General features: G+C 34.0%; 2 protein-coding genes across 7 annotated transcripts in view; one reads left to right on the top strand and one right to left on the bottom strand.

Moving 5' to 3' along the window:
* The window catches only part of TRAPPC13 (trafficking protein particle complex 13), a 46,375-nt gene extending 37,000 nt beyond the window's left edge, over positions 1–9,375 (top strand). Inside the window, exons 9-13 of one of the 2 annotated variants that reach the window (XM_021708416.1) lie at positions 1,703–1,836; positions 3,706–3,904; positions 5,330–5,430; positions 7,655–7,805; positions 7,924–9,375. In XM_021708416.1, coding sequence (XP_021564091.1) covers positions 1,703–1,836; positions 3,706–3,904; positions 5,330–5,430; positions 7,655–7,805; positions 7,924–8,031 — 693 coding nt within the window. In that variant the 3' untranslated portion in view covers positions 8,032–9,375. The remainder of the gene's footprint in view (positions 1–1,702; positions 1,837–3,705; positions 3,905–5,329; positions 5,431–7,654; positions 7,806–7,923) is intronic. The other variant, XM_008049773.2, reaches the window with a different exon arrangement.
* Positions 9,376–11,693: 2,318 nt separating this feature from the next.
* SGTB (small glutamine rich tetratricopeptide repeat containing beta) overlaps positions 11,694–13,510 on the bottom strand; it is a 46,872-nt gene continuing 45,055 nt past the window's right edge. For 4 of the 5 annotated variants that reach the window (XM_008049767.2, XM_008049766.2, XM_008049768.2 and 1 more), the window contains exon 11: positions 12,974–13,258. In XM_008049767.2, the coding sequence (XP_008047958.1) occupies positions 13,147–13,258 (112 nt within the window). In that variant the 3' untranslated portion in view covers positions 12,974–13,146. Of the gene's footprint in view, positions 13,259–13,510 lie in introns of all 5 variants that reach the window. The other variant, XM_008049765.2, reaches the window with a different exon arrangement.

Genomic DNA, 13,510 nt, shown 5'->3' with positions numbered 1-13,510 from the left:
CTTTGATTCTTTGAATAGATTATATCATTGAAGTTCATTTTCAAATGTACAGTAGTTTTAGTTTTAAGTCTGGGCCAGGTAACAATGGCTTTTTGACAAAATTAAACAGAAGAAAAGCAAATTTTTCGAAGTTGGCTAAAATCTTATTTTCAAATTTCTATTTACAATAAGCAACATTTGCTTATATTCCATTACATATGTAGTAACATCAACTACCTTAGCCCTGACTTCTTAATTTTTTAAAGTCAAATTACTTCATAATAACTGTTCAGACTAACTTGTTTTCCATTATGCTGCTTGTTTTTCTTTCATTTTATCTAAGCTTTTCCTAAATACATGCAGAAAGTTGCGTTTTTTAAATTTAAATGTGGGTCTGTGGGTTTTTTTTTTTTTTAAGCAATGGATTGATGGGATATATTTACTTTTTTCTTCTTTTTCTTTAGAAAAAATAACAGAATAATGCCTTTAACTGGTATATTTTTTGAAGTGATAAATCACTTGTATTTCTCCCATCCAAGGACTAACTAGGCCCGACACTGCTTAGCTTCCGAGATCAGACAAGATCGGGCACATTAGGGTGATCTGGCCATAGACTAAATCATTGTATTTCTATTTTCATCTGTACATCTGTCCCAAAGACTAAAGAATCTGTTTTATTTTAGATAATAAAACATTAAATTATAACTTCATCATTATAAATAATTTTGCAAATTATTTTTATTTTCCTGGCATTAGTGTTAAAAAGGCTCATAAATGCTAAATTTTTCTGGCCATAGTTTATCTTATATTATTTCTATATGGATATTACTATGAAACTTTTGGGAAGAATGACTTTTGAATGTACCTTAGTATATCATTTTTTAGGTAAGTTTGTTTCAAAGATAAACCCAGTTAGTCTGTTATTTTTCAATTAAGCAAAGAAAAATTATAGCCAAATAGCATAAAAATAATGGTTAGCATAATCAGTCAATTAAAAATTTACATAAAGTGAATTATTTTAATTACCCAATGACTGTAATATTGCTGAATAGCAATAATATAGTTTTCAAATCTGTCACTAAGACTACAAAATATCTTTTGCTTGATTTAAAAGCTCTAAGATTGTCAGGTATAATTCACTTAATTGATTGTTAGCCCTAAATATACATTTAAAATGAACCAAGAAATCACTAATGACCACTCACAAACTGCTTTAATTTAAAAAGTTAAATCCTGTAAGGTTATAAAATAGATTATTCATAGTACTGTGGTCACTAGACTATTCAAACTGAGGTAATATGACAATTGAAGTTATATTCTGCTACAATATCATAATGAAGACCTAATTATCTTAATGTAACACTAAAATTATAGGTGCATACTAAAGCACATTTTAACATTTTAATGCCTTACTAAAAGATTTAGGATATTTGTGAATGAAATTCCAGTTTAATAAATATTTTTGGATGTTAATATAAAATATAGTTATCCCCCATCCATTGTTTGAGAAGATATCAGCTGACTAACACTTGACTTTGCCCCTGTTAATTATGTTAGGATAAAGATTTCTTTTCTTACATTAATTGTAATAACTTTAATTTGCAGGCATGAACTAATCACATTTTGTGGTTAATATTTTTTCTTAATATTGATAAGATATTTTTGTTGAGATAAATATTTTAAATACCATCACACTTTGGTGGATATTTTTTCATATCCTCAGACTGATGAAGTATTTCTCGAAGCCCAGATTCAGAATATTACAACCTCACCCATGTTTATGGAGAAAGTTTCATTGGAGCCATCTATCATGTACAATGTAACAGAATTAAATTCAGTCAACAAAGCTGGAGAATGGTAAATATTAATTATGAAATGTTTGTTCTTGTTTTGAAAGATACATATTTTTCTAATATCCATTATTGAGTGTTTTTAATCACTAGACTTTTTTAAAAGAATTTTTAAGTTCACAGAAAAATCACTTAGGAAGTAGAGTTCCCACACACCCTCTTCCACCCTTCAGTTTCCCCTATTATTTATATCTTGTATTAATGTGGCATATTTGTTACAATGAAAGTTCATAGTTTACATTATTTAGTGTTCACACTTTGTGTTGTGCATTCTATGAGGTCTATTTTGTGTTTTGTTTTGTTCTTAAAGATGGGGTCTTGCTATGCTGCCCAGGCTGAATTAAACTCCTGGGCTCAAGTGATCATCTTTTCCCAGCCTCTCAAGTAGCCAGGATTATGGGCAAGTACCACTACATTCAGCTTCCATGGGTAATGACACATGTATGATATCTATCCATCATTACTGTATTCTACAGAATAGTTTCACTTTCCTAAAACTCTCCTTTGCTGCACCTATTCATCCTCCCTCCATATAAAAATAAAGATCTGGGCAGCCCCTTCGGGCACCCTCCCACTGTGGGAGCTTTTCTGTCCTCTCAGTAAATCCTGCTTTCTCACTTAAAAATAAAATAAAGATCTTAGTATAGCACTTTGCATTTTATGTTTCACTATTTAAAATAATTAGCTATTTTAAGTCTCATAATACTTTAATGAAGTAACTGTCATCATTATCCTGCAAATGATAAAACGGAGGAATGAAAAGAAATAGTGGAAAAGTTAGAAATGGTAAGGGTAAGCATGAGTTTGAGAAGGAAAGGTTGGGCAACTCCCACTGTGGGAGCTTTTCTGTCCTCTCAATAAATCCTGCTTTCAAAAAAAAAACAGAAAGAAAGAAGTCAGAGTCTCACTCTGTCATCCAGGTCGTGGTCACTGCAGCCTCGACCTGCTGGGGTCAAGTGATTCTCCCACCTCAGCCTTCCAAGCAGCTGGAACCACAGGCACGTGCCACCATGCCTGGCTAATTTTTTGATTTATTGTAGAGATGAGGTCTCGCCAAGTTGCCCGGGCTGGTCTTGAATCCCTGGGCTAAGGCAATCTTCTCACCTCGGCCTCCCAAAGTGCTGGGATTATAGCCATGAGCCACTGTACCCGGAAAAAAAAAGAAAGAAAGAAAAAGAAAAAAAAACATATTTTCTCAACATCAAAAGAAGCGGACACAGGAATAGATGATTTAATTTTTTGTGAAAAGTAAATGCATGTTTTTTTATAGCCAATTTAGACAAGGAAGAATAAATATAGGGTTGACGGTAATAGAGATAAGAAGGTAATAGGTGAGGAAAGTACCTGATTCTCTTAATATAGAATGAAAAGTTTACTTTCAGATTATTGTGGTCATATACGGAAAAGTTTATAGCCTTCTTCACCCGCACTGAGGAAAACAATAATTTCCCATTCTTTTCCAGGTATTTTAGTTCATTTTGAAAATGATTACTTGGTTTAAAATGGTATGCCTCTTCTCACACTAAACTATTATCTGTGATTTTAGAAAAAAGGACAGGATACTTAAGGTTTTGATTTCTTTTTTACTTTTCAGTTAATTGATACATGTCCAATAAAAAGGTGATATATTTTGTATCTGTTCCTTAAGATCTTCCATATCAACTGAAAAAATTACAGAAAAATAAATCTTCTCGGTACAAGTTTTTTTCATTTGAGTTGAAGCCACAGATCTGTTCTTTCTAGATCTTTGAAGTGTGAATCATCCAATTCCTGTCCAAAAGATACAATCAATCACAGTCATGGTTTGGGGGGTTTTTTTGGTATGTTTTTAAGATGCTAGAGAATTTTATTCGTCTGTCTATCTTCACCCCCTCAGTGTATCTACGTTCGGGTCAAGAGCGTATTTGCAGCCAATGGATACACGCCAGTATTTATATTGCCTAAAGCCCAAGAAGGAGTTTGCAGAAAAAGCTGGCATTATCAAGGGTGTTACAGTAATTGGAAAATTGGATATAGTATGGAAAACAAATCTGGGTGAAAGAGGAAGGTTACAGACCAGCCAACTTCAAAGAATGGTGAGTCTAGAAAAAACATTTTGGGCATTTTGGTTTATGGTGGGGCAGGCAGGCAGTTATGACAACTTAAATTTTTTTGTGTCAGTAAAAATCGGAGCACTTAAATGTATTAATATATTACTAGAGAAGGAAAGACTAATAGCTTCACTGATCTCTAGGTAGAAAATCGGCATTAACAGGAATAAAAATGTTCAAATATTAATTTATCCTTAACATGTGTTTTTTACTTTACAAGACAAATTAAAATAGCTGTTTATCATTTGTTTCCTCTTTGGTAACATATGCTCACAATTCATCTGACTTCCAAATACATTATGGTTTTTTGGTTTGCAATGTCCTGAAACTCTTGGACTTATTAAATTCACCTACTCAGTTCATATCTTTGTAAAGATGTTAAAAATCTGAGGCATCTGAAACTCAGAAGGTGAGTCCACTGAAGTCACCTTATAAGCATTGGTTGGATACCTCATTTCTGCTCTGAGAGTAAGAGTAGCTGCCAGTGTTCTTATGCTTGTGAGAATATGCTACAGGAGCCTCCTTTTATGCAGAGTCTTACCTGTTCTGACATATTCTTTCACTGTTTGAGGCAGTAATTTTTTTTTTAAGAAAATGATTAGGTGATCATTGGGCCTACTTTATTTTTTTTAATTTTTCAATTTTTTTTATTTGGAGTCTCACTTTCTCGCCCAGGCTGGAGTGCAGGGGCACACTCACAGCCACCACAGCCTCTACCTGCTAGGCTCAGGCAATCCTTCCACCTCAGCCTTCCAAGTAGCTGAAACTGCAGGTATGCGCCCCCATGCCTGGCTAATTTTGTGATTTATTGTAGAGACTAGGTCTTGCCAAATTGCCCAAGCTGGTTTCGAACCCTTGGGCTCAGGCAATCCTCTCACTTCTGCCCCCCAAAGTGCTAGGATTACAGGCATGAGGTACCACATCCAGCCAACTGGGCCTACTTTAAAATAAAGCATGGCATCTTCCAAGCCTTGATGCTCTTACACTCCATCCTCACCTATGTGTCTTGTGAAAATACATGATTTCTTCCTGATTTATTTCAATATCATCTTCCTCTTTCTCTTTAGGCAATAACCTTACCTATTTAAAGTTTTATACATAGAAACTACAATATGTCTGGAAAACATCTCTTCAACATCATACCCCCTGAAATTTCTTTACTGACTACTTACTTATGAGATTTATCTTAACTCTACTGAACAGGGAGTAATTATAACAAAAACAGTCTAGGTTTGCAGGCCTGTTCCACAGGTAGTAACAGCACAAAAGAGATTATAATAAAGGAATAGTAGAATGAATCAGAAGTATTTTTTCAGAACAAGACCCAACAACAGCTGAGTGAATGTGCTGGTGTGGTACCTTTATGAAAATGTAATAGATACATGTTAACTGTGTTGCTTGTTTTCTTAGGCTCCAGGTTACGGAGACGTTAGGTTGTCTTTGGAGGCAATCCCAGATACTGTAAACCTAGAAGAGCCTTTTCATATCACCTGTAAAATTACAAACTGCAGGTAATGCCACTGTTTGTGGATGGCTATACTTTCCTCCTCACCTACCTAAAAGAGAATTTTTAAATCATATTAATACAATGTTTCCTTTTAAGTTTCCTTTTGACATACTGCATTCTGTGATGTTGATGTTGAGTACTACAAAGTTCTTGGTCGGGTAGCAGTATATTATATATTTGAGGACCTACTGTGATAGGAATTTTCTGTATTTCATTGATTCATCACACCCTATGAGATGGTTATTAATCATTCACATTCTGTGCAGGAGAAAGCCAACTCAGAAAGGTTAAGTGACTTATTCAAGCTGAGAGCTAGAAAAAGTTGGGCCAGAATTTGAAACCAGGTGTCTGTATGACTTCAGAGTTCACATCCTTTTCATTGTTTATATTTCCTTCACATTTCAGATTACTAAAATATGAACAGATGAATTCTTATGGAATATTACATGATCGATTTAAAGTAGTAAGATAGATTTTTCTGAGGCATACTTGTACCTAAGCTGTATCTTTAGCACTAAGAAACCAAAAATTGTTTTTGAATTTCATGTAAGGAATAATCGTAGATTGGAAAACAGGGTTTTCATAGTAAAAAGATCATAATCTAGATTGGGAAGCAAAGAGCACAGAGCTTTAAACCAGAAAACCCAGAATGAATTCCCAGTCCTATCACCTTTGCGACTTCTTGTACTCACAGTGCCACTTGGTAAGTGTTATTATTTGGGGAATTTTGAAAATACTGCAGTGATGAATCCCAACCATCATAGTGTGAATGTGTAGTCCCTTTAATTTCATATCCATTCTGACATTTTGATGTTAGGAAGATAGGAAATAGGTATCCTTCAAGACTACAGAAATACCTGTTTACTCTATAAAGCTACTCAGACCCTCCTAAGCACAGTTAATCATTCCTTCTCTGTTATAGCAAATTTTAACTTAGATTTTTAGTGACACTCATATGTTGCTATAAGTACTAGTCTCTTTCTCACTGGATTGAGAACTATTCAAGAGAAGGAACATAGTCTTTTCCAGCTTGGTAAATGCGGTAACTGCCACATCATAAGAGCTCAATAAGGAGCCCCCACACAGGTCAAAGACCCTGTGCATACAGGATGTGTTAGGGGATTTTTTTTAGGATTTTTTAGGTATAGCAAATCAGTTTATTGACCAACTGACAAAGCATTGTAAAAAAATATTTTTAACTTATTTTGGTGTTCACTTTAGCTTGGTGATTCAAGTAAGTTTTCTAAGAAGTACTTGTCTCTTAGATTTTTAGTGTCCTCATCTATAAAAATGTTATTCCTGGCTTCTATATACACACAGACACATACACTCAACATATATAAATCTTACTGGAATTTTGTGGAATTAATGAAAAAGTTTATGTAATGCATCTAACTCTGGTCTCTGGCACATCATGGGCATTTTAAATGTTTGTTGGGGAGACAGACATATAAAAGTTAATATCATACAGTCAATATGTATTTAAAAACTCAAATTAAAATTTAAATAAGTATTTAAAATATGGGGCTAACTACAAGAAAAAAAAGCTAAATGAGGTTAAAAGTAGCCATAAATAGTGATACTTTCATTATGAGCCTTATGGTTATTTAAAAAAGAACAAGGTGCATACTTTGAAACTTTTTTAACATACATATTTAAGCTGAACTGATGATATCTGTTATAAGCAGAAGCAGTATTTTCATGGTAAATAATACAATGAGCAAGCCTGAATAGCATTAGTTCTTAGGAATCCTGTCAATCATTTTCTAAATCATCTGCATGGTAAAGCAACATAAGTTAAATATCAAAAGCAGTGGACCAGAATCAGTTGTCTTTTTCTTTCCTGTAGAGTAATTTTAACAGAAATAGTAAGACTATACAGCAACAAGGTTAGACACAAATGTCTGGAAGTCTCCCAGAAAATGGCAAAGCTATTAACACAGATGAGCGTCAGGGGGCCAGTGTTCAACAACAGAATCAAAAGGCCAACATCTAAACAAGCAGATGAGTCTGAGACCATTTTAAACCCTAAAAGGTGCCAGCTTTCATTTTCCTGATTCTATCGTAAGTGAAATGAAAACAAAAAATAGCTTTTTAGTTCTCTTTGTGCTTTTTATTCTCCTGGACAAACACCCAGAAAACAAATGCATTGGCAATAGTAGAAGAAATATCATGGTACCTCTTTGTGAAGTAAACAAGATTTATTCCTGTTTTTCTGATTCCTCCAGCAGTGAAAGGACTATGGATCTGGTTTTGGAGATGTGCAATACCAGTTCGATCCACTGGTGTGGTATTTCAGGAAGACAGCTTGGAAAGCTGCATCCGAGTTCCTCTCTCTGCCTTGCTCTTACTCTGCTGTCTTCAGTACAGGGACTGCAAGTAGGCTCTTTTTTCAGAAACTCCAGTATTGGGGGGGGCTGGCAACTTACAGTTATTTATGACATCCATATTTCTTCTGAGTGAATGAAAACTTAGGCCTGTATCTTTTTCTCAACAGAGTGTCTCCGGCTTACGACTAACGGACACATTCTTAAAGAGAACATATGAATATGACGACATTGCACAAGTCTGTGTGGTATCTTCGGCTGTTAATGTGGAAACCTGAAGGAAATTTCCAGTGTTATGCTTTTCATTTAGTTGCACATAACTGCTTTCTGTATTTTTGTCATCTTTGTAAAATAAGTCAACAACGAAAAGAAATATATATTATTTAAATTTTTTCCTGTAAAACAGTTAAAATATTAAATGTTTGTTTTGAAAAGAACTATATATTGATTTTATCTTTGTATATTTTCTACACATATTGTTTCATTTTAAATGACCATTGGATGTTCTCTAAAAGCTGTGTTTGAGACCATTTGTTCTTAGCAAGCATCTAGAACAGAGATCAGCAAACTTTTTATAGAAAGGGCAAGATACTAAGTATTTTAGGCTTTGCAGGCCATATGGTTCCTGTCACAAATACTGAGTTCTGTCTGCCATTATAAGTGCAAGAGCAGCCAGTAGGCAAAAACCTGCAGCAGTATTTACAAAAATGGGCAGCTGGCCAGCTTGGGCCTGCAAGCCATAGTTTGCTGACATCAATCTAGAAGATTCAGTTGTTTCTTAGAACTTCTGTCAGAATATTTTGTTTAAAAATAATTAACTCTGGTTTTTGTCCTAGCTCCTCAGCCAACAGAAAAAACTTGTTTAAAACAACTGGGGTAGTCCTATAACCTGATACTTGGAAACACAGCATAAGCTTTTCTAGGTGTTTTTAAAATTACTGTATTGGTAGGTGTCTGGTGTTTGTGTATACATGCAGATACACACATCTGACTTTCAGGTACTGAAAAGCAAATCAGAATTGGCTTTATTTCTTAGGTCGTTGATTACTCCATTAGCTTTTAACTAAGAAGCCTAATAATTTTCTAATTCTAAGACAAAAACTCCTAGGTTTTTTCTCATTGAAAAGTAATATTTTCATAAGGCATATTTAAAGAATTCCTAACTTCTGGTATTTGATTTTAAACTCTAAATCATATCTTAATAAAGCTTTCGATCCATGTAATCTCACTTATTATGAGCAAAACAGAAAATTAAGGTTGTAAACAACTTTGCAATGTGAATGTAACAAAATTTTGCAATATTTTGTCAGGAAAACAAAAGCTTATACTGTTAAATAAAAGCCATCCTATTTTGGTAAGCTGAAATTCAAGAATGTATATAGAATTTCTTGATTGTAAGAGTGCATTAAGTCAAATATAAAAATTAGTTTTCCTTAAAGTGCATAATTATTTATTGCCATGACAAATTGTTTGGTCCAGAATGAAAGCTATATTCAGAAGGTCTGTACCTTAAAACGGAATAATAATTAATGAAAAATCTGTACAAAATAAAGTGCAAGCAGTGTAAAACTGAAGTCTGTCTTTCTTTCAAAATGATTAAGATTGACTAAAAGATGAAATAAGACTTTATAGCTACTGCACTGAGTACTTAGATTGTTTCTCAAGCATCTTCTCATGAATGAAACCTCTGTTTCACTCTGTCTCAAGTTGAGAAAGGAATATATAATGGCCATTTGGAATCTGCTATAATTTGACTTAATTATAGTCTCTCAATTCTTAGATTTACTTGTCAATTTTATTTTCTGTTTTCTAATATATGATTTTCTACCTATTTTTATTAATAGTTTATTTTCTTATATTTGGGAATTTATTTTTATAAAGTATCAGGCATTAAGAATATATGATTAGTAAATGGCATGTCATTATTATGTAAATACATTTTGCCCAACAAAATATTATTTACTGTATACTAGTTTCATATATTTTATGCTAGCAATTTTATTAAAACTTTGAACAGAGTTCATTAACTTTTTAAAATAAATGAGCAGTCTCTCTGTAATAAACAATAACCTAGGCACATATTGTTCATACTTTGAAGTAAAGGACAGATAATGCCATCTTAGAAAGGATCTGTTTAAACTGTATTATAAAAGTTAGATAAGCAGTTAATTACGTTAAATGAAAACATCATTTGCATATAAAGGGCATGTTCGGCTTTACACAGCATCACAAGAGCTACAGCTACTATAATGAAATGTGGTTAATGGAAGTCAAGCATTTAGCAAAATGCCTAAAGATTTACTTTAATGCTCTAGTTTATCTAGTTAGATAATGACTGTGGTTTTCCAGATAAGCAACAAAATATAGGGGGCATTCCTTATAATTTTCAAAATCACGAGAACAACCAGGCAAAACTTTCTTGAAATAGCTTATAATGCAAAGTGATCAAGGTACTTAATGAGCAAAAATGGCTTGAATAGAATGGAAATCCAGGTAAGTGGACAGACATCATCTAGATTGAATTTGTTATAAGTGGCATGTTAGCAAAGAAACAAATAGAAAAATGAAATGGAAGAAATGCATCAATTCCCCATTATTTCATGTAAAAAAGAATGGCTAGATTGACTACAGATATTAGCACATGAAAATGTTAGTAAAGTTTTTTCTTCTGATGTCTTTGATTTTATCAAGGTAATACTAGCCAAATAAAATAAGATGGGAAGTGTTTCCTCCTCTGCTATTTTCTGGAAGAGACTGTAGAGAATTGGTATTTTCTCCCTTAATTGTTTGATCAAATTGAAAACTACATTGAAGTCATCTGGGTCTGTAGTTTTCTGGAAGGTTTTTAGCTACAAATTCAGTTTCCTCAATAAATATAGTCCTATTCAGGTTATCTACTTCAGTGAGCTAGGTAGTTTGTAGGAATTTGTCTGTTTGGTCTAGAATATATAATATATAGTCCTACAGTTACTCATAGAGTTTTCTAATTATCCTTTTAATATCTACAGTTTGTAATGTATGCCCTTTTTAATGCTGTTAATCTGTATCTTCTGTTTTCCTGTCAGTCAACTAGAGGTTTACCAATTTATTGATCTGAAAGCATTTTGAATGCACTTGAGATAGGCTAGAAATTTAACTTCTTCTAATACTTTTTATTCAACACCAGATAAGAGTGCCTTTTCTTTTTCTTTTTTTTCTTTTTTTTGAGTCAAGGTCTCACTCTGTGGCCCAGGCTGGAGTTCAGTGGTACAATCATGGCTCACAGCAGCTCCTGAGCTCAGGCGACCCAAGTAGCTGGGACTACGTGCGTGCACCACCACACCAGGCTAATTTTTTTTAAATCATATTTTGTAGAGACAAGGCCTTGCTATGTTGCCTAGGCTGGTCTTGAACTCCTGGGCTGAAGCCATCTTCCTACTTCATCCTCCCAAAGTGCTGGGATTACACGCAGGAGCCGCTGCACCTGGCCAAGTGACTACTTTTTAATTAAGAGCCTACCTTCTTTTAAAACCACAGTCAAGAAGCTGTGCAAACCCCAAAGACACCTCTTCTTATATAAATGTTTTAAAATAAAATAGCTGGAAATACATATTTGAAACGAAAAAAAGTAAAGTCACAGTCATAACTTCTATATGATTATTAGTCGTACTTCATTCTGTGTAACACTTGTACACTAGGAGCTGATTCTAACGTCATGAAAAATGAGGTTGCTTTAGATGGAGTATTGGGGATTTCATTTTAGAGAGTCTACAATTTCAGACATATAGATCTTTATTTTAGCTTTAGCCCAGGTGCTTAGGTGTTTGCTGTTCTCACTGAGAAACCGCTAACCTAATGTTGCTCTAAATTAGCCTCTGGACCTACATCAGGACTGGTGTGCTGTTCAAAATGGCAATTCCTAGGCCTTATTACAGGACCTACTAAATCAAAATTGAAGGTGTGGCTCTGAATCTGCATTTTTAATGAGTTCTCTGGGTGATTCTTACAATGAAATTACAGAAGTACTGTTTTATTATTGTCATTAAGAGAAAAACTTGGTTTTTAAACTCCAAGATGTCAAATAATTGGTATTTTGAAGACAACAGTAAGGTCTGATCATTCCTATTATTACAGCTTTGATTTTGTATTACTTTCTTTTTTAGTTTTCTCTCATAAAACTTATGAAATCGTTACTTGTCAACCCCACTTCACCAATTCCATGGTTAATAGCAAGACATTCCAGTTGGAATTAGAACTGTCTCATTTGTCACTGTAGTCCCACGCCATTAATACCTAATGCCACTTCTCTGGACTAACTAACATAGCATCTAATTTATAATAAAAAATTTTAATCTTCTGTTATGTTTAAATCGTATCAAATTTAAATTATGTTAAGCATAGGACTGGCATGCCAAGCCAAATTATCACAGAGGAGTACATGAACAAGCAATGTAAGTCAAAGATGCATTTTGTTATCCATCAAGTAATTACTAAGTTAAAAAAGAAAAATCTGTTTATGGGCACATAATTAAAAGCCACTTAGAAAATCCTTAATTTAAGACTAAGCCATGGACTTATTTATATATGGATATATTTGATAGTTTCCAAGGTAAGATTACCACTGTGGAAATTGTGACAATTAGGTCAAACAGTTATATTGCTGACTTAACCAGTACATTAAGGATTTCTAAATGTATTTTATTATGTACTAAGCATGCTAATGTTATCAATACCAAACTGCAGACAAGATTAGTTAAGCACTATGCAGAAAACCTGAGCATCTACCTTTTCCTTCTGTACATTCACATTATCTATTTTTTTTTTACAAAACATCCCTTGCACCAAGTGCTACTTTCTGCCAGCTCTTAAGATTCCCTGTCACTCACCAGAACAAACAGCATTAAAGGTATCTGTTCCCATGTTATATATTCACTTCTGGTAGCACTTATCAAAGCAAAACTTGCTGACATGCTGCTCAGAGGCAAGTATATTTCTTCTAAACCAGTATGGGAAACCATTTCTTTTGGTCATCTCCCCTCTCAAAAGAACTTCGCTTCAGGGAATTTGGAGCTAAAGAACTCACCAATAAACAGCCCTACTGTTGAATAAATATACTCTGCTATTAAGTCTAATATACAAACATGATAAAAGTTCGCGAATGGAGCCTTGCCACAGTGCTATATATTGGCACTTAACAAGGGTACTTATTCGTTTCAAAAGGTGTCATGTTCGAGTCTGTGATAAACCTATTGTCTAAACAGATTTATTCTTTAAGAATATACACAAGAAGTTTTCCTCCAGTATTTTCAAACATCAGACATGGTGTTTTGATTTTTGTTGTGGGAAGCACTATCTACAGCAAAGACTTTAGAGCCATAAACAATTTGCATTTGGGGCTAGGATTCCTGATCAAATCAGGAATGCTCTTCAGTGCTGCTGCTGAATGATCTGCTCCGGATGTGATTTCTCAGTTGCTCTATAAGCTCAGGATTTTGTTGTTGTATCTGCTGAGCAAACTGCTGTCCCCTGCAGTAAAGAGGCAAAATGGTATGAATAGGGAACTGCCAATCACAACACCCATGCAAAAAAGAACTGCAGAAGATATGGGAACTACTCAATGGGGAACTCTTCTATTAAAAAAAAAAAAAAGTTTTGGAACCATAACTTCAGTATCTATACATTTACTGATGCCTCCATATAGTATTATTACAGTGCAATGTTCTTTATAAGAAGCAAAATGTCCAAGCTAACAGAAAAAAATGAGTGTCATTGGGCAAA

The sequence above is a fragment of the Carlito syrichta genome, unplaced genomic scaffold, assembly GCF_000164805.1.
Source record: "Carlito syrichta isolate Samal-C Ts95f unplaced genomic scaffold, Tarsius_syrichta-2.0.1 Scaffold136712, whole genome shotgun sequence".
NCBI classification, from domain to species: domain Eukaryota; kingdom Metazoa; phylum Chordata; class Mammalia; order Primates; family Tarsiidae; genus Carlito; species Carlito syrichta.
The sequence above is the reverse complement of the archived record's forward strand: the minus strand, read 5'-3'. Positions and strand labels throughout refer to the sequence as shown.